Raw genomic sequence first — 22397 nt, 5'->3', positions numbered from 1 at the left:
AATTACTGATTAATTGATGATTGAGCATTAGTGGTGACACCTGATGTTAATTAGCAGAATCATTGAAGGAAAGAAATAAGAAGAGAAAAAAAAGGGACACAAAACAATTACAACTTCCAGCCATTAAACATTACACTTATTATTAACCAGTTTTGTTATGTCTGACATACATCAACAAAAGTTTCTACTGAGAATTAACAGATGTTTAGATATTAATCTTTTAATGAAAGTTTCATGTCAAGTCACCATGATAGTGATCAGTGTTTTCTTTAGCTGGGCTCTTGAGCCTTTACTTTTTAATGTTAGTTTTCCTTTTTCTTTTTCTGCTTCCACTTTGTGTTTGTAAAGCACATTTGTTATGGCCAGAGAAACTATGATCTGGGCTGTGTTTCCCCAAAGCATCCAGCATTAACTGGTTATGTAGATGTTCTATTTACAGCTTGAGATCCAGCAGTGCTTTTATAATCTAAAGTTTTCTTCTTCTTTGAGCTTATTGGCGGTTCACAATATTAAACGAGCATTAACGCTATCAACTCAAGGGGCTCGAAGGGAGCTCTCTGTTGACCCGCCAGAGCGACAGAGAGGTCCCGAGAGGGAATGAGGTGAGGCCTAGAAGGGTTTAACCTCCTGACACCTCTGAGGAACCTGAGGATCAGGTCATGCTTTCCTAGTGACCTGCCACTGACCACATTGTGATGTGCTGCGATGGCGGCCACATAGACCTTCAAGGTGGAGGGGGACAGACTCCGCTCCAAGCCATCTTGAAGGAAGGAAAGCACAGAGTTGACCGGACATTTTCGGGGGTCTTCCCGGAGGGAAGAACACCACTCAGCGAACAGCCTCCACTTCATGGCATAAGCACCTCATAGAGGGGACTCTAGCCGAAGTGATAGTGTCAACTTCCGCGGGCGGTAGGCCACTTAAGTCCTCCACGTCCCATCCAGAGACCACTCGTGGAGGTTCCAGAGGTCGGGACGTGGGTGCCATATGGTGCCCTGTCCCTGAGAAAGCAGGTCCTTCCTCAGGGGAATCCACCAGGGAGGGGCTGTCACAAGGAGCATCAGCTCTGGGAACCAGGTCCAGTTGGGCCAGTACGGCACAACTAACAAGATCTGCTCACTGGGGGAAACACACAAGTCCGAATCGGCTCCAGATCAGCTGGACCACCTAGGGGTGGAGTCTGGGAGCATAAGCTGTCGTGAGAGTGCATTGGCTGCACAATTGAGCTCTCCCAGATATAAATGGCGCGCAGCAACCTGAGTCAGCGCTGACTCCAGAGGAGGAGATGGAGGGCGAGTTGCGACATGTGACGGCAACGTAAACCACCCTGGTGGATGATGTATGCTACGGTCGATGTGTTGTCCGTCCGGACCAGTACATGCTTGCCTTGCAGCAGCAGTCGAAACCGGCGTACTGCCGGTTACTGCTACTGCTAGAAACTTGAGGCAGTTGACATGCCAGTGTCGTTGGGGTCCTGTCCAGGAGCCTGACGCAGCATGACCACTGCATACGGCACCCCAGCCGGTGGTGGAGGCATCTGTTGTGACAACAACATGCCTGGACACTTGTACTAGGGGCACTCCGGCTCGTAGAAAAGCAAGGTCTGACCACGGGCTAAATGTGCAGCAACAACTCTGTGTGATGACCACACAGAGCGTGCCCTGGTGCCATGCCCACCTCTGGACTCGGTTGTGTAGCCAGTGCTGAAGCGGTCTCATATACAGCAATCTGAGCGGCGTAACCACGGCTGCAGATGTCATATGCCCCAGGAGCCTCTGAATCGTTTCAGTGGAACTGCCGTTTCCTGCGAGAACGTATTCAGGCAGTTCAGCACCAACTGTGTGTGCTCGCCAGTGAACGCACACGAGGATGCATTCTTGCGTGAGCAACTTGAACGGAAGCCTGTAAGGGGCCCGATTCAAGACACGCAAAGACACCCACTGTTATCTTTGGTATGATGAAGGACGTTTTCTGTATAACCTTTATCTCGGCTGGAGGGACAGGATTTATTGTGTCCTTCATCAGCAGGAACGCAATCTCCACTCACAGGACAGGGGTGTGCTTGTCTGCCATGAGGCAAACAAGACACCACTGAACCTGGGGGACCGCTCAGCGAACTGTATCGTGCAGCCGAGTCTGACTGTCTGAATAGGCCAACGGGATGGGCTGAGAACCTCTAGTGAGGCTCCCAAGGTCCGTACGAGTGGCACCAAAGGGACAACAGACATACTCGTGGGGGGTGCTTGGGCCTAACCTGGGAAGCACATCGTCCCGAAATAGAGGCAGTGAGTGTGGTGCACCTGGATTTATGGATCTCATGAGGGATTGGCTAGGGAGGCGTGAGGAAGCAGCATGTCCTCTAATGCACACTCCCTGCCTGTAGCGAAAAAACAGAGGCTGGGAAGGAGGAAGCAGAGCGTCGCTCACTGCCCATGCATACCCTGTATGTGTGGAGCACTGCTCGCAGGGGATGTTCTTGGCAAGAAGCAGACTGGACCACAGTGGCAGAATGTCTGCTTCTGCACTGTCAGGAACTGCTGTGCAATCCCTGCCAGTGTCACCAAAGAGATCACCTTGTGAGACGGGAGCATCAAGAAAGTGCACTTTATTGACATCTCGCGTCTCAGCAAGGTTTAGCCAGAGATGGCATTCCTGGACCACCAAGGTGTACATCGTCTGGCCGAGGGCCCGTGCTGTGACTTCTCTTGCCCAGAGGGAAAGGTCAGTCATCATGCATGAGACCTGCATCAACCGCAGCTCATAACTACCCTTGTGCGTTGCCTTTGCCAGCAGGATGACCCTAGCATGCAAGAAGGAGGTGGTCTGTCCAGCAGCAATGTGAGGCTTAACAGCTAGAGCTGCCATCACCTCACAGGCACTGGATGGGAGACACAGGTGATTCCACCAGGTGGCAGCACTCTGCAGGCATAAATGCACCGCAGTTGCACAGTCGACCTGAGGAACCCCCATGAACCCCCTGACCGCCCCAGAGATGAGGGTAGTGAGAGAGGAAAAACTTTTAACAGATTTTGGCACTAATGTGCCTCTATTCTGCTGAAGCTCTTTATGCACTTCCGGGAACAAAGGCAGGGGGGCGAGGCGATCTTTCGCGTCGCGCTCCGAGCCCAGAACCAATCATCCAGCCACAAACGTTCAGAATGAGTCTGAGCGTACGGCAGCCTGGGAAAGCATGGCTGTCAATTCTGAATCCGATTCAGCACAAGCAAACACCGCTGAAGCGGGAAGCTCAGCTTCATCTTCCCCTCCAGAGAACGATAGGTTGCCGTGGCAAAATGTGCTGTCAGCAGGCAGCTCACCAGCACACGGCACGCTGAAGAGCAGGAGATCCACGGGGGTTTTGCCGGCGGAAGGCTCTCACTATAACCCTTCGTCTCCCAAAGTGTTGAGCAGACCCACTGTGCCTTTACACATAAGCGGCAGCTGGGCAGCAACAAAGGGAACTCAAACCTTTACAAGAAAGGAGGGTAACACTATAATAACTCACGCTATGAAGCATTAGTTAAGCATTAGTTAAGCACTAGTAAATAATGCAATTCATCATTTATAAAGCATTAATAGACATTAGTAAGCCATTTATAAATACAACTATAAATGCCTTGTTCTTGATTTATAAGCATATCTATAGTGAGTTTAATAATTTTATTTTCATACTTTATTAATGATAAATTTTTCATTCCTAAATTATGTATTACATTATTCACAAACCAGTTATTTAGGAGTTGTCAGTGGTTCATAAGATAATATAGGAAGTGTGAGTAAATGATTAATAAAATATTTAAATGTACATTTATGCATCTTATTATTTAGACATATAGTATTAGTTACTTAGTGTGTTAATAAATGCTTTATTAACACATATTCCTAGTGTCAAAACTACCTCAGTACTAACTTTAAAACATTAGAGAACAGCAGTGCAGAAGATCACTGAACCTTTAAATCTCATTTATAAAAGCTTTACAAAGCATAAATAGTCCTCACTTTAGATTAGCTCACAAAAATAGTTAACTGACCACTTCTAAATGTTTTATAATTAGCTGAATAAATCATGAATTGCAGTAGGAATATGTTAATAAAGCATTTATTAACACACTAAGTAACTATTACTATATGTCTGAATAATAATATGTATTTAAACAGTTTATTAATAATTTACTTACACTTTCTAAGTGATCTTATGAACCACTGACAACTCCTAAATAACCGGTTTGTAAATAATGAAATACTTCATTTAGAAATTATAAATTGATTATAAATAAAGTATGAAAATACAATTATTAAACACATTATAGATATGCTTATAAATCAAGAATAAAGCATTTATAGCTGTATTTATAAATTGCTTACTGATGTCTATTAATGCTTTATAAGTGATGAATTAACTAAATACTAATGCTTAACTAATGCTTCATAGCATGCAGTTATTATAAAGTGTTACCGAAAGGAGAGTCATGACCAGCATGTCGACATGATCATGTTCCCTCGAGAACATGAATTACCCACGAACACTGTATCCACATGCTGGCCATGTGAGACAGCGATCATGGACATCAGATGAAACCAGGAAACGACCGCATCCAGGAATGCATGGACAGAGAGGCATCTTTAAAAAGATGCTCGCTGCCGTGCTTGCTCTTTTAAGGCCAGAACACACCAAGCCAACGCCGACAAACTGGTGGTGATGAAAGCAGACTGCGGGATTGGTTCATGTAAGCAGCGTCTGTATCCAAAGTTGGCCTGACACACCAAATTGCGCCTGCGCAAGATGAAATGCCTTTCCGTACCAGCAGGTGGCAGTAGCTGAACGGCCAATCAGAATGATCAGATGGCCCGACGGACCGACGAGCTCCGACGCCGATTCAACATTTCGAATCGGCCGAAAAAAAGCAGACAAGGACCAACTTCAGCCGACGGTGCGAAACACAGAGAAAACTTAGTCATCCAACGAACAAAAACTGCCTGACGGCCGACCGTCAGCTTAGTGTGTTCCAGCCTTTAGGGAAATACTCTTAGCCGAAGCGCCCACGGGTGAATGCTGCCCTGTGTAAACAGCAAGCTGGATGCAAACACCACTGGAATGTGCCATCACACCTGCAGAGAGATCCCTCAATGAGCTGCAAGCAAAATAGCAATTAAAATTTCTATTTTCAGCGTGTTCTCCTGATAGCAATTAAAACTGCTGTTATTTGCTCAGAAATTTCCTCTCAGGGGTGAATTGGAAGAGCGATCGCTGTACAACCTCTCGGCTCAGAAGCAAAAGTATGAATGGAAGTGAGTAGGCAGGTCATATTTATACCCGGATGCTAGGGGTGTGGTCCGGCATGTAAATCTCTCTGGCCGATTCCCATTGGCTCGTCTTGTACCATTTGAAGGTGATTGGGCTCCCAAGCGAGACCCCATTACGTCAGTATCGACGTAACGTTGAACATGACTTACTGAATGGGAACTGTAGTATCTACAAAACAATATCTTGTCTCGTTAATCTGAATTGTTTAAAAACACACACAGACATCAAGAATCAGATTATGAACCACAACGATGGTGACAATCAAACAAAATGATTTATGTTGCAGTGCATGCTGGGAGCCACCATTCAAAACTCATCAACGGCTCCCATCATGCATTGCAGCATAAATATTTTTTTATTACAATTACAGCTTAATTGTCCTACAATTTTCATTGATTGTTCCTGTTTGCTTTTATTTTGCTGTTGTTTTGTTGTGACTGCTGTTTTTGCTATCAGATTTTCTTTGCAGCAGAAAAAAAAATATTTTTATTGTGCACATGACATTTTAAACTACTACTATATTTAAACACACAGAGATATCAAGAATCAGCGTACAAATCTCAACAACAGTGACATGCTTTTCATGCTGCAGTGAATGCTGGGAGAAACAACTGTATTAAACTCATCCATTGTTCAAGCATGCATTGCAGCATGAAGCATGTCACCGTTGTTGAGATTCATATGTTGATTCTTCGTCTCTCTGTGTGTGTCTAAGTATGGTTGTAGTCTATGATGTTTTATGCACAAATGTTTTAAAAAAAAAAGTATTATTGCAAAAGAGTGGTAGATCTCTCATGTCACAGTGTCTAATACAATTTTGTTAGGCACTAAATGGGGGAACAGTCATTATGGCTTTTTTTGCCATAATGACTGTGTCTGATAAACACTGAGTTATAGCAGCCAGAGCTGCTATATTGCAAAATATACAAATGATTGCCGCTTTCAATATATCTGAGACATTTTTCGTTTTGTTTTTCGTAAATAGTGTTTATAATAGAAAAAGGTTATTATATTTATTTATTTAGATTTGTTTCCTTGTGGCAGAGTATTTTTTGTTAGTGTAAATACTAATGTACATAATTTCTGTTAATAAAACGTTTGGTTGTGCAGCATTACACAGTCTCAGGTTTTTATTTTTATTTTTTGAGTGCATTTTTGAGATTATACAGTTATACTAGCTCTTTAGGGACAGTATACAGGATGGTATATCGGGGTCAGGAATCCTGACTCAGGATACAATATAATGAGATGAAGTAGATTCACTTCTGTATTGTGATATTCTGTATTGCCAACAGTCTGAAATAAAAAAGGAAATCACCATTAAATCACTGATATCTTACAACAAAAGAATTCCGGGGGGGTGTCCCCACCAAAGCTGAGACCAAACCTATGCCCATGAACATAACAAATAATAGTTTATCATCCAGTGTGGAAATAGAAATATTTGGATTTGTGCCAAATGAGCAAGTTTCAGTTTCAGCTTCACTTTAAATAAATTTGTTTAGGCTTTAAAATAAATATTGTTTGTAGCTAATGATTGTCACTATAATTTGTTTATTTTATACTTATATTTTTCATTCTTGTTTTGTATCGAATACCATTACATTTTAAGGATTTGTTGTGGAAATAGCCTAAAATACAGGTTTATAGCCTAATTTTTGTAAAATTGTCATTTTTTACTGGTAGGCTATTTTAGCTACATTATTTTTGAAAGTATAATAAAATACGACTGATACACCAACAGGATGTATCTGGGTTTTTTTTTTTTTTCTCCTCTCAAAAACTGAAGTCTGACCCGATTCATGTGACATCAGGTGCAATTTATATTCCAGAAAATAAGGAATGCTAAATGATAAAATCATGCTTTATTAGCCTATTAGAAACGGCATATTTACAAATGGGGATATACGCCAATAAAACAATAATATTGTGTTCATTACTCTATGGGCACAGCCATTGATACAGGCACCTAAAGGTATTTTAGAGATGAGCCGGATACTCGGCTGAAACGAGTATCCGGTACGGATAAAGCACTTCTGCCGAGTATGAGTATTATACGAGTAATACGAGTCAATATCTGTGCTCGGATTGAATGAAAATCATCATTGGGTAGCTGATTGTGTCAGCGTTCTGTGATAGGCTAGTCACAGCGCCCCTCCACTACACACATACAGATGTATTGTGTTGCTGTGTCTCGCTCTGCTCGCTCACAGTCACACACAGAACAGCTCTCTGTCTCTCCCTCAGTCACTCGGGTTCGCAGGTCTTTTCCATTAACGTTTAGGGTTTCTTCAGCTTTTTACTTCGGGTTGTAACGTTAATAATACGTACTTACTAGGGGTGCAATGGTTCTCGGTAAAAAATCGAACCGTACGGTTCTCCTCTGACGGTTTGGTACGCACTTGCACCGCGGTCCGTCTCGAATGACGACCCATCTATTGGTTAATATGGTTTGTTTAAAATAGCAACGTGGAAAACAGACAGACAGAGTTCAGATAATGTATGTTTCAGTCGATGGATGCGCAAAACGTTACAACAGCGATAATCAAAAAGCGTGGACAAAACAGTCACTATTTGTAAACTGTTAACTGTGAGTGCCCAGGGCCGGATTAACATAAGGGCTAGGTGGGGCTGAAGCCCCAGGGCCCGCGGGTAGAGGGGGCCCGTGATTGGCTGGAGGAAATGAGATTGACAAGTCATAGGTGGTTGATTTGTGTCTAATAAAATAACAAGAAAAAATGATTGGAAAATGTGCCTGACTGATAAATCACCGTCCAATCAAAATCACTTTACAGTTCGCGCCATGACATCGGGAAACGCCTCTTTGCGTTATGCTATAGCATGTAGACTAGAAAATGGGAAATTGGCCTTTATTGCTTGTTCAGCCTCGCTGGTGTTCAAAATGATAAAAAAAAGTGCTAGTGGTGGGCAAAAAAGGAAAAATAAGCTTGAAAGGGAGAAAAGGGATGCTAATCTTACAGCAAAAATTCCAAAACGAACTAACTACTTCGGTTCACATAAAACATCCGAGCCAGTGGAAGACCCCGCGTGCAGCGGCAGCTCACAATTATCTTCACCCACCAACACCGTCGCCGATCTGCGTGCTTTACACGTTGAAGAAGGTGAGATAGCAGCTGCAGCAAGTTATTATTCTTATAACGAGTTAAGTCCTATTCGGATGGTAATTGTTTCTCATGAAACTGTAAGGTGTTTTCAACATTTACAGGGACGAGTCGATTGATTTTATTGCCGTTTGAATTGAGAATGTCAGTGTTTTTCTCTCATCATCATCACCCATGTAAAAATCCCGAATTAACTTTCCTACTGTTTTTTTGTCTCCACTTTCTGCCTTTGAAGCACATTCTATCAGTTGCAGTTCTGGTGCCTCCATCCGTACAACATTCACATCACATGTTAACACAGAGGTAGAGTTACTCACGGGACACTGCACTTATTCGCAATCACAAAAGTTCTTTATTTGCATGTGCTTTAAAGCCCTGCCAGTTAAACATGTCATTCGTGTGCTGTTCTGAGATGTGCTTTTTCTGACCCCATACACCCGAAGTGTGCACACACACTTAAAGGTGCCATAGAACTTTTTTTTAAAAGATGTAATATAAGTCTAAGGTGTCCCCTGAATGTGTCTGTGAAGTTTCAGCTCAAAATACCCCATAGATTTTTTTTAATAAATTTTTTTAACTGCCTATTTTGGGGCATCATTAAATATGCGCCGATTCAGGGTGTGTGGCCCTTTAAATCTGGTGCTCCACGCACCAAGAGCTCGCGCTTGCCTTAAACAACATAAAAAAAAAGTTCAAACAGCTAATATAACCCTCAAAATGGATCTTTACAAAGTGTTCGTCATGCAGCATGTCTAATCGCGTAAGTATAGTATTTATTTGGATGTTTATATTTGATTCTGAATGAGTTTGATGGTGCTCCGTGGCTACAGCTAACATTACACACTGTTGGAGAGATTTATAAAGAATTTGTGTTTATGAATTATACAGACTGCAGGTGTTTAAAAATGAAAATAGCGACGGCTCTTGTCTCCGTGAATACAGTAATAAACGATGGTAACTTTAACCACATTTAACAGTACATTAGCAACATGCTAACGAAACATTTAGAAAGACAATTTACAAATATCACTAAAAATATCATGTTATCATGGATCATGTCAGTTATTATTGATCCATCTGCCATTTTTCACTATTGTTCTTGCTTGCTTACCTAGTCTGATGATTCAGCTGTGCACAGATCCAGACGTTAATACTGGCTGCCCTTGTCTAATGTCTTGAACATGGGCTGGCATATGCAAATATTGGGGGCGTACATATTAATGATCCCGAATGTTACGTAACAGTCAGTGTTATGTTGAGATTCGCCTGTTCTTCGGAGGTCTTTTAAACAAATGAGATTTACATAAGAAGGAGGAAACAATGGAGTTTGAGACTCACTGTATGTCATTTCCATGCACTGAACTCTTGTTATTCAACTATGCCGAGATAAATTCAATTTTTGAATCTAGGGCACCTTTAAGCCTGTCAAACAGCACCTGACTACTGAACTTAATCTTTCGCATCTGATAATATTATATAATACTAATACTATAATACTGTCAAATACACAAAAGGTTTACATAAACACAGTTGGTTATGTCTGAAGTGAGTTGAGAAAATCGGACGCGTGCAGGTCTTAAAGTGACAGCATCCTAATAGTTAGTATGTGGACCCTTGTCCTTAAAGGGATAGTTCACCCAAAAATTAAAATCCTGTCATCACATAATCACTTTCAAGTTGTTTTAAACCTGAATGAGTTTCTTTCTTCTGTTAAACACAAAAGAAAATATTTTAAAGAAGGTTGGTAACCAGACAGTTGACGGCACCCACTGACTTTTTTCCTACTATGGAAGTAGTAACATGTAAGTAATGACAATTTTCATTTTTGGGTGAACTATCTCTTTAAAATATTCATGGTAAAGTAATCATTGAGGAAGTATGACTGAAGTATGACAAATGTTTTTGCTGCTTTTGGCAACCTGTTTGTTTGGAGTTCATATCTGGAGTTAATGCATTAGTTTTTAATGTGTTAAATAGCATTGAATATTTAGTGTGCTTGTGCTTATATAAAATGATTTGATAAAATGAGATTTGTAAAAATATAAAAATAATAACAATAAAAAAAAATTCTTGTGGTACAAGACACTGTGGCATGGCAATCAGATGAAAGGGGGCCCTTGGTGTTGCTGTAGCCCCAGGGCCCAATGTGTTCTTAATCCGGGCCTGCGAGTGCCGTATATATGCTCTAATGTCGTCATTTACGCCGTCATCACCCGGGTGTTGATTAGCGCGCGAGCGCAGGTGAGACCTGAACAGCACACGTTGCTATCTGTGCTTAAACTAAACTCATTTAAGCCTTGCTGATTTAAACCTTCAACATCAAGACGCGAAAGAGAACTCGCGCGCGCTGTGAAGATTGAGTGCACACACGCTTATTTCAGTCAGCGCGCAAATACTTTCTCTTTCAAGTCTTGCGCTTCAGCGGACAAATTTATACAAAAGTGATGTCAACATGCCTGTCTTGGCGAGTATCCTAGCAAACATAGTCGGTTATGTCTTAAGTGAACGTATATTAGTCGAGAAAGACAGCGCATGTGTAACAGTAATGGATCGTGTATGTCTTAAAGGGAAAAAAACTATTCCTGCTATTCCTAATGTTAAATCAAACAACAAATAATAAAGAAATCACTCACTGCTCTTGACTGAATAGTTTTTGTAACTTCAATAATGATTAATCTTTATTTATTTTATACAGTAAAGATAATATGCAGTGTTATTTTATATTTGATTAATTTATCCATTTTCTGTACCTGAAAACTACAGTTAGATACCTGAAAAACCTGAAAAGCACTGTTTATTTTATTTTATTTTGCTTTATTGTACAATTTGTGATGTTGCTTGTAGTTTGATTGTTTGTTCTTATTAGGGGCCAAGCCCCGAAGGGGCTGTAGCCCCTATTGTAATTGTACGTTTTCCCTTTTTAGGGGCCAAGCCCCGAAGGGGCTGTAGCCCCTATTGTAATTGTACGTTTTCCCTTTTATTATTATTATTCTTCCTCCCGAATGGGAGTCTATGGCAGCCCTATCAACGGAACATGAGAAAATGATGAAATTTGGCACAGTTGTAGAGATGCTCATGAATAGTGATTGGACCAAATTTGGAGTCTCTAGAACCAACTCTATAGCGCCACCACCAGTTCAAAATTTAAACATTCTAACGGTTTTAACATTTGAACTGTTTGTCATAGAAAAATTAAATTTAGTTCATCTGATTCGTCTCTTCATGCTGATGCTATTCAACTTCTTACATTAAGTCTCCACCCATTACAGTAGCGGCCATTTTGAAAAGTACAGTATTTGTTTTTTTCGCTTCTCCTCCTTCAAAATTTGTCCAATTTTGTCCAGACTTTGATCAGGTGATCTTTGGTCTGAGCCGCACAGAAATGACTGAACAGATTTTTTTTATTCATCTTTGTTCAAAAGTTATGATGTCACGAAGTTAACGAGGTTGACCCGAAATTGCTATAGAGGCTGTATCTCGGCCAAACTTTGAGCAATCAAAACTAAAATTGGTACACTTGATCAAGACCATGATCTGAGGTTCCATGCCAAATTTGGGAACAGCGCCACCTACAGGTCATGAGATCTGAAAAATGGCTATTTTGGCCAATAACTTTTGAACACTTTATTAGAAAATCAAGATCTTGGTGTCTATGGATTCCCTGTGCCATGCCGAATCCGAGGATATCGAATTCGTCAACATCGGATGAACCACGTGTCCGCCATTTTGAATTTTGTCATAAATTGCAATAACTTTTAAACAATTTGACATATCTTCACACAAATTGGTATGTATGACCTTTAGAAGGTCCTGAAGGTACCTGAGAAGTTTCAACACAGCGCCACCTACTGTTCCACAGATGTAATGATTATTGCAAAACCACTTATAACTTTTGAATACACTTTCCAAAATGTGTATGCTTTATGTCATTTTATTCCCTGGCTTATGCCGATTCCGACGATGTGTCATTTGTCATTTTCCTTAAATGTACCTGTCCGCCATATTGAAATAAATGGAAAACAGTTTTTTCGCTACTCCTCCTACAATTTTTGTCCAATTTTGTCCAAAATCAGCTCAGGTGATCTTTGGACCGAGCCGCACAGAAATGACTGAATGGATTTTTGATATTCGCTACCATTCCCAAGATATTCATCTCTGAATGTGACCTTGCTTGTGTTTGTTGTCTTATGCTAGTTAGCTTAGCATGCTAATTGCTTAGCATGCTAACCAGTTGTCATTCTCTTTAATGTGGCTCTTCAGTTATCAAGTTAACCATGAGCTTCATTAGCATTAAGTTAGCTTAGCATGCTAATATGGTTAGCATGCTAAGTAATGCTTTTTTTGTGAATTCTTTGTTAGACTAAAAGGTTTCTTCCACAGTCTGTTGAATGTGCATCCTCAAGTAGCTCAATGTGTAAAGCCAGTTGTCTGAAGAGCCCTGTATCTGAAGTTAGTGGGTTCGAATCCCAGGTGGAGCGGTTTTATAAAATAGTGTGTTTTGATTCCTTTACTGCCTCTTGGATTAGAAATAAATGCTTTTTGTTTCATGCTGTGTTCATTTTCATCTAAGCTTATGTACATTCTGAGTTCATTCTTGCCCGTAATTCTGAACCAGCTGTTTCATGTTTGTTCATTTTCTGCTGTTTTTCCTCTTCCTGCTCTGTATTGCACTACAGCATGATGAGCTGCAGAATGATCTAAACTAAAGTTATTAAATATAACATTCAGTGCAGTTTTATAAAAATTCTTCATTTTGAGTTCATTCTCACATGAACTACTGAACTTCGGCAGTTGTGTAAACATTCACCTGCACAGTGGTGCAATGAGATTAGAAATGGACACTGGACCAGCGGTCATGGGTTTGAATCCTGTGTCATGGGTTCAAATTTAAGCGGCTCAGATGATCTTTTGACCGAGCACATAGAAATGAGTGAACAGATTTTTAATATTCGCTACCGTTCCCAAGATATTCATCTCTGAATGGGATCTTGCTTGTGTTTGATGTCTTATGGTAGTTAGCTTAGCACAGTAATTGCTCAGCATGCTAAACTATTGCTATACTTTCTAATGTGGTCTTCAGTCATCAGGTTAATTGTTTTTCTGTGAACTCTTTCTCACACTGAAACCTCTGCTTAGAAGACTGATGAACATGCATGGCTGATTAGTGTTACACCATGGATCCTGAATGCTCTGTGTCCGTTTTAGGCATTGTGCCTAAAACTGGTCTAATCTGAAGCTATCACATGCAATTTATTTATGTCCAAATTCATAGTTATTCTTCTTCCCCCCAAATGGTAGTCAATGTACCATAAGTAGGAAAATTATCAAATTTGGTACACTTATAATGATGGTAATTTAATTTTTGATATTTGCTACTGTTCCCAGGATATTTGTCTCTGAATGTGTCCTTGCTTGAGTTTGTTGTCTTATGTTAAATAGCTTAGCATGCTAACCAGCTGTCATTCCTTGTAATATGGCTCTTCAGCTATCATGTTAACCATAAGCTTCATTAGCTTGAAGTTAGCTTAGCATGTTAATCTGGTTATCATGCCAAGTAATACTTTTTTGTATTTTCTTTCTCACACTAAAAGTTCAGCATATTGAATGTGTGTGCTCTAGTAGCTCAACTTGTAAAGCCAGATGCCTGATGAGTGCCTTATTGAAAGGTTGTGGGTTTGTATCCATGGTGGAGCAGTTTTATGAAATGATTCCTTTATCTTGGTCACCATTGTATTGATCTTTATTCCTTTTGGATTAGAAATGTGTTTTCATTTACGCTGTGTTCATTTTTATTTAAACTTCTCTACATTCTGAGTTTATTCTCGCCTGTAATTCTGAACCAGCTGTTTTTCATGTTATTTTCATTTCTGCTTTTTTGACTTCATTTAAAAATGCACTGTTCATTGTATGTAAGTTCATTCTTACATAGACTACTAAAGTTTGGCAGGTGTATGTAAGTGTCTGCCCAGTGGTGCAATGATTTGAGTCAGTCTTCAGATCCATAGACTGAGTTTGAGTCCGTTGTAGGGCATCTATTAAAAATGTTTGTACCATGTCATTTCAATTCCTTTATTATCCCAGTAAGTATTGTACTAGACTTTCTTCTGATTAGAAATAAATCTATTTTTGTTCAAGCTGTGTTAATTTTAATGTCAGCTTCTGGTCATTTTTTTAATAGTCTATGCTTACATTGCAAACAGAATAATTAAAAGTCAGATTTGAAATAACTATATTTTTTATTATTATTATTATTATTATTATTATTCCTCCCGAATGGGAGTCTATGGCAGCCCTATCAACGGAACATGAGAAAATGATGAAATTTGGCACACTTGTAGAGATGGTCATGTCTAGAAATCTGACCAATTTTGGAGTCTCTAGGGCCAACTCAATAGCGCCACCACCAGTTCAAAAATTCAACATTCTAAAGGTTATAACTTTTGAACCATTTCCTCTAGAAAAATACAATTTAGTACATCTGATTCGTCTCTTCATGCTGATGCTATTCAACTTCTTACATTAAGTCTCTGCCCATTACAGTAGCAGCCATTTTGAAAAGTACAGTATTCCATTTTTTCGCTACTCCTCCTTCAAAATTTGTCCAATTTTATCCAGTCTATAGTCTATAGAGGCTGTATCTCGGCCAAACTTTGAGCAATCGAAACAAAAATTGGTACAATTGATCAAGACCATGAGCTGAGGTTCCATGCCAAATTTGGGAACAGCACCACCTACAGGTCATGAGATATGAAAAATGGCTATTTTGGCCAATAACTTTTGAACAGTTTGTCAGAAAACTGTCTATGGATTCCCTGTGCCATGCCGAATCCAAGGATATCGAATTTGTCAACATCGGATGAACCACGTGTCCGCCATTTTTAAATTTTGTCATAAATTGCAATAACTTTTAAACAATTTGACATATCATCACAAAATTTGGTACATATGACCATCAGAGGGTCCTGAAGGTACATGAGAAGTTTCAGCACAGCGCCACCTAGTGTTCCACAGATATAATGATTTTTGCAAAATTGCTTATAACTTTTGAAAACATTATCCAAAGTTTGTCTGCTTTATGTCATTTTATTACCTGGCTTATGCCGATTCCGACAATGTGTAATTTGTCATTTTCCTTAAATGTACCTGTCTGCCATATTGAAGTAAATCAAAAACAGTTTTTTCGCTAATCCTCCCACAAATTTTGCTCAATTTTGTCCAAAATCAGCTCAGATGATCTTTGGACCGAGCCGCACAGAAATGACTGAACAGATTTTTGATATTCGCTACCATTCCCGAGATATTCATCTCTGAATGTGACCTTGCTTGTGTTTGTTGTCTTATGCTAGTTAATTGCTTAGCATGCTAACCAGTTGTCATTCTCTTTAATGTGGCTCTTCAGCTATCAAGTTAACCATGAGCTTCATTAGCATTAAGTTAGCTTAGCATGCTAATATGGTTAGCATGTTAAGTAATGCTTTTTTGTAAATTATTTCTTACACTAAAAGTTCTCTTCTACAGACTATTGAATGTGCATCCTCAAGTAGCTCAATGTGTAAAGCCAGTTACCTGAAGAGCTCTGTACCCCCAAGATATTGGGTTCGAATCCCAGGTGGAGCGGTTTTATGAAACTGTGTGTTTTGATTCCTTTATTGCCTCTTAGATTAGAAATAAATGCTTTTTGTTTCATGCTGTGTTCATTTTCATCTAAGCTTCTGTACATTCTGAGTTCATTCTCGCCCGTAATTCTGAACCAGCTGTTTCATGTTTGTTCATTTTCTGCTGTTTTTCCTCTTCCTGCTTTGTATTGCGCTACAGCATGATGAGCTGCAGAATGATCTAAAGTAGTTATTAAATATAACATTCAGCACAGTTTTGTAAAAATTCTTCATTTTGAGTCCATTTTCACATGAACTAATGAACTTCGGCAGGTGTGCCAATCATTCACTTGCACAGTGGTGCAATGAGATGAGAAATGGACATTGGACCCGGAGGTTGTGGGTTCGAATCCCGTGTGGGGTGCCTTTATACAATTGTGTGTAATAAGTCATTTTGATACCTTTTTTTTATCCAAATAAGCATTGTACTAATCTTTATTCCTCTTCAATGAGATACAAGTGTTTTTAGTTCATTCCGTGTTCATTCTCTGAACTTCTATTGATTTTCATTTCATTTCCACCTGTCTTTCTGAACCAGCTGTTTTGCATGTACATTCAATTTCTGCTGTTTTTGCTCTTCCTGCTCCGTATTGCGCTACTGCCCCTTCTGGGGCTTGGCCCCGAATTGCTGCTTGCAGCTATATTTTTCTTTATTTTTATTTGACAGTAGTCCTATTTTCCCTAAACATAGCACATACCGAACCGTACCGAAACCGTAACCCTAAAACCGTGATACGAACTGAACCGTGAGCAATTTGAACCGTTGCACCCCTAGTACTTACTAACCAGTAGAGTTCTGGTAAACGTGGGTTCGTTCAGACGTGGTGCTTGCTTGGTAGAATGCGACTCGCATTGTGTCTCTGCCTGTCGGAGATTTTTTTTCTTTTTTAAACCTTCAGCTGTCTCTAACCAGTAACCAGACACTGAGTGTCTGACATGTTTTTGCTGTATTTCATAAAAACATAAAGGTAGTAAGCTAGTGTTATAAATATTACAAATTAATTATTAAGCTACACACTCACACATACACACACACACTCTCTCTCTCTCTCTCTCTCTCTCTCTGCCGGTCATCAGAGTTGTTTTTTTTTAAAGTCAGCTGGCTCTAACCAGTTTTTTTTACTTCACACACTGAGTGTCTGACACTTTATTTCATAAAAAAAATAAAGGTAGTAAGTTAAAGTTAGTGTTATAAATATTACAAATTAATTAAGCTACACACACTCTCTCTCTCTTCCTCTCTCTGCCAGTCATCTAAGTTTTTTCTTTTTAACCATCAGCTGGCTCTAACCAGTTTTTTTTTTTACTTTACGCACTGAGTGCGTAAAGTAAAAAACTTGTAAGCAAGTTTTTTGCAAGCAAAACTTGTTCTGTACTATAGTTTGTTTGCTATCGTGATCAAAACCATTGATCTGAAGCTCAATCCTGGTGCTGTCCTGTAAATATTTTTCTAATCAGCAATAAATATAACAATTTCTGATCAACCCATATTAATTGCATGCTTAAAATAACATACCGGTTAAAGCCCCGCCCATTTCAAGACAAGCCTCGCCCACTTCCAGGTTAGGCCCAACCCACTCAGAGTACAGATACAGATAATTCATATGGTTAACAGATACAGATACAGATACAGATAATGCTGTACTCGCTCATCCATGTATTTTACACTATATTTGCTTGCTTTTCGAGCGCGGAAGTGTGATAAAGGCACTGATTTAGGCTATAAATTCTCTATTATAGATCAGATAAAGGTAAACATGCACATCTTGTACAAAATATGTCGTTTTAATGACATATCTCGTTATTATGAGGAAGTATGTCATTTTAACAAGAAAAAGATGTCGTTTTAACAACATATCTCGTTTTTTACGAGAAAATATGTCATTTTAACATCATATCTCATTTTTACGAGAAAATATGTCATTTTAATAGCATAATATCTCTTTATTATGACACAATTGAGTGGAAAAAGTATTATGTATGTGGCAGCAATGCGCAAACGTAAATAAGGACTATGGAAAGTAAACTAGTTGTTTAGAGTGTGTTTATGTATTACTCTTCTTGTTCTCTATTTGAAATGTCCCACAAACTACAACTTAAAGACTCAGGATTTATTTTGGAATTAAATCATTTTAAAGATTATTTGTAAATGTCATAATCTGACTACTGACTCTCATCATCCCGCACACAAGCAAGATGGCCGCCCCTTCGTTGCTTAAGGATGTAGGGGGCGATCCAGCCATTGAGTCCGCTCCAGAACCCGCCTCAGCCAGTGAGTCTGCTTCTGAACCCGCTCCAACTGGTGAATCGTCGCCTCACCCTCGGAAGAGGAGGAGGAGGAGGAAGAAGGCTTCTTCCACTCAGCTAGGCTCAGAAGCCTTTCAAGAGGCCGCTGGGGGTCTGGAGACCACTCCAGAGGTGTCTCCTACACCACCTGCACTTCTTGCCCTGCCGGCGCCACCTGCGCTTCTCACCCTGCCAGCGTCACCTGCGCTTCTCGCTCTGCCGGTGCCACCTGAATTCCTTGCCTTGCCAGCACAATCTGAACTCCTTGCCCTGCCAGCACCACCCAAGCTCCTGGCCCTGCCGGCGCCACCTGAGCTCCTAGCCCTGCCAGCGCCATCCAAGCTCCTAGCCCTGCAAGCGCCGCCCAGGCATCTTGCCCTGCCGGCACCACCCGAACGCCTGGCCCTGCCGGAACCACCCGAACTCCTTGCCCACGAGGGCGCAACAGACCCCGCTGAAATCCCCAAGAACTTTTTTGGGGGGGGGCAGTATACCTGAGGGTGGGGAGCTTGGCCACTGCCGTCATTGGCCTTTGAACAATTATGGCCGTTTATGGACCCTAACCTGCCATGGTTACCTGAGCCACCTGACCTGCCGTGGTTACCAAAACCACCTGACCTGCCGTGGTTACCAAACCACCTGACCTGCCGTGGTTACCCAAACCACCTGACCTGCTGTGGCTGCCCGAGCCACCTGACCCGCCTGACCTGCCGTGGTTGCTCAAGTCACCTGACCTGCCGAGGTTACCCAAGCCACCTGATCCCCCGTGGCCTTCTGACACTCCGGACTCACCATGGCTGCCCGTGGCACCTGACCCGCCATGGCTGCCCGTAGCACCTGACCCGCCATGGCGGCCCTGGAACCTGCATTGGAGACTCCGTTCCTGTCCGCTACTAGAGCTCCAATGCACCCACCCCCCTCCCTATTGGTGTCATCTACGTCGCGAGGATGCGCCTTCCGGGAGGGGGGCGTTATGTAACGATCACCGTCTGTTCCTGTCACTCCCCGGACTACACTTCCCACAATTCTCCCTGTCAGTCACATGTTCACTCCACACCAATCACCTGTTGCCAGATACAGCCATGCACACACTCCTCACTAATCACCACACCCAGCTGCTGCTTGTTACCTGGACTATAAAAGGACTCTCACTCACACCATCTAATCGCGAAGTCTTGTTTTCACTTGTGTTACAATTCCGAGCATTTATACCCTGTCTGTCTGTTGTTACTGTTCCTGCCTGCTACCCGTTATCGACCCATTGCTGCCTGTCCTGACCCTTGCTTTGTGTACCGACCTGTGAGTGATATCTGCCAGTCCCGACCTCTGCCTGTACCTGGATTACGATTCTGTCTACCCTCTGCTGTACCTGTTTGCTCCTGATTTACCCTGCCTGTACGACCACGCTTACATTTAATAAAACGCTGCACTTGGATCCCCTGCCTGAGTCTCACTTCGTAACAGCAATTGGTTGATGAAACATTGATTAAAATTAAGATACAATTTTTACAAAACGAAATTCACTTTAAAGAAAGGCTTTCTATGAAACAAAACTTAATGAAGTATTTAAAATCATGTCTCCACTCCATGCCTCCCGATATATTGCACATCTTATGATGCATCTTACTCATGCTGTTCACCTTTCATAATCAAGTCAATGAATTTAAAACATAACATAGGACTATTTAAAGATAAATATGAAACTACATTTTCTTTAATGGCAACACGTATTGTACAGCACAGAGAAATTTCATAAGCAAGAGCGGATCATGAGTCACGAGTCGGATCAAGAATAATTTATTCTTAGACTTATATTTATTATTTGGGGCATTCAAGTTATTTGACTTTTTTTTAAAGTAATGCAATAGTTACTTTCCCTGGTAATTAGTTACTTTTCTAATGATGTAACTCAGTTACTAGCTCCGTTATTATTTGTGAGAAGTAACTAGTAACTATAACTAATTACTTTTTTAAAGTAAGGTGCCCAGCACTGGTCATAATCAATATAGCAGTTAATCCAAAATATCTTACCATCACTGTTGCTTGTGTCTGTGATTGTCCTTCCTGCTGTAATCCATTAATTCCTGCTCCTGATCCTGTTTCTACTGATCCTGTTCCTACTGATCCTGCTGCTACTGATTCTGTTTCTACTGATCCTGCTGCTCCTGATCCTGTTTCTACTGAGTCTGTTGTTCCTGATCCTGTTTCTACTGATCCTGCTGCTCCTGATCCTGTTTCTACTGATCCTGTTGCTCCTGATCCTGTTTCTACTGATCCTGTTGCTCCTGATCCTGTTTCTACTGATCCTGCTGCTCCTGATCCTGTTTCTACTGATCCTGCTGCTCCTAATCCTGTTGCTCCTGATCCTGTTTCTACTGATCCTGTTCCTACTGATCCTGCTGCTCCTGATCCTGTTTCTACTGATCCTGCTGCTCCTGATCCTGTTTCTACTGATCCTGCTGCTCCTGATCCTGTTTCTACTGATCCCGATGCTGCTGATGCTCCTAATCCTGCCTGTGATCCTTTACATACCGCTGTTGCTGCTAATCCAGATCTTCTGATTACTGTTGCAGCAGCTAATGCTACTTTTGCTGCTTCTATACCCCATTGTACTACTGCTTTTACTTTTTTTACAAGAACTACCACCCACTTTACTTTATCTGTCGCCCACTGTGTTATATTTATTGCCCATTGTAACTGTGATCTTGCTATTACTATTACTACTACTCCTGCCATCGCTCCAGTTACTGCTGATCCTCTTTGCGATTGTGCTCCTACTAATGATTGCAATATTGCTGCTGCTGTTCCTACTACGCCTCCTGCTACAGCTGCTATTGCTGCTGATCCCACTACTGCTACTACTGCTCTTTCTTCTGCTTCCCATAGTAATCTTAAAATGCATAGTCCTGCTGCTGCTGTTGCTCCTGTAACTGCTCCTGCAACTGTTACTGCTGTTGTTCCTGTTCCTGTTCTTACTACTATTGCAACTGCTGCAACTGTCAGTGCCATTATTACTGTTAATTTTATTGGTGTTTGTTTCCATGTTTTTGCAGGTAGTGGTGATTGTAGACTTGCCCTTTCTTCCCCTGCTGCTGCATTTGCAGATGTTGCCATAGCTGTGTCTGCTCCTGCAATAAATATAGGAATAAGAAAACTTTTTTCATCACAGAAAAACATCTTAAAATATTGTTATGAATAAGATATTGATGTTTTCCTAATTTGATTGACTTCTTACCCTGGCAACAACATAGTGTCTGTCCAGATCCTGGGCCACACTATTTTGCTGTCTGGGATGTTGCTTGATGCTAAATTATCATTATTTGATGACTCAGGTCTTCTTCTTTAGCTTACAGTATGCATATTCACAATTAACTATGCCTTTTGCCTCAATAAACTCCTGATTTACTGCTTATTGATAGTTAGTAAGTAGTAAGTATGTTGTAGCATTTAAGTTTAGGTATTGGGTAGGATTAAGGTATGTAGAATATGGTCATGCAGAATTGCTGATGTAGTGATAAGCTGTTTGCTAATTAACAAGTTAAATAGATGTTCTTTGATTTGGTACTTTAAGAATTTTTCTTAATCAATTGAAATGACATAAGTTCACAGTTTTAATATACTCACATTATTAGCACACCATATTAGTTAAAAATGACAATTGGCCATTGTATGGCAGTCAGTTTATGAAAAAAGAAGTGAATTAAGTTTTGAATTAAGTAGTGAGTTTTAATTTAGTGCAGCTGTGCTGCCAGACTGTAAAAACAACAGAACTTGGGTGAAGCAGGTGAAGCTATTAATTACTTACTTAACACTGCAAGGTTTTACAGTGCACAGTTTTATAGAAAGCAACATGCAGCATAACATCAGTGTTTCTTGTTATTCTGCTGGACTGAAGCACAGGCTCTACTCTCCAGCCCAATGGTAATCTCACAAAATTCAGACAACAGAAACCCTTTCAATTCTGCCATAAAAGAACATTAAACACAAACAGATCCCCTATATCACCATGTGTGTCTGTAAAAACAAAAA

General features: G+C 40.8%; 1 protein-coding gene across 2 annotated transcripts in view; it reads right to left on the bottom strand.

The window, feature by feature from the left end:
- LOC137017209 (interferon-induced very large GTPase 1-like) overlaps nucleotides 1–22397 on the bottom strand; it is a 46422-nt gene that overhangs the window by 10779 nt on the left and 13246 nt on the right. Inside the window, exon 2 of one of the 2 annotated variants that reach the window (XM_067381210.1) lies at nucleotides 20400–21496. The exons of the other annotated variant lie outside the window; for it this stretch is intronic. Coding sequence (XP_067237311.1) covers nucleotides 20400–21496 — 1097 coding nt within the window. The remainder of the gene's footprint in view (nucleotides 1–20399; nucleotides 21497–22397) is intronic. 2 annotated transcript variants of the gene reach the window in all.

Source organism: Chanodichthys erythropterus, chromosome 3 (genome assembly GCF_024489055.1).
Source record: "Chanodichthys erythropterus isolate Z2021 chromosome 3, ASM2448905v1, whole genome shotgun sequence".
NCBI classification, from domain to species: domain Eukaryota; kingdom Metazoa; phylum Chordata; class Actinopteri; order Cypriniformes; family Xenocyprididae; genus Chanodichthys; species Chanodichthys erythropterus.
The sequence above is the reverse complement of the archived record's forward strand: the minus strand, read 5'-3'. Positions and strand labels throughout refer to the sequence as shown.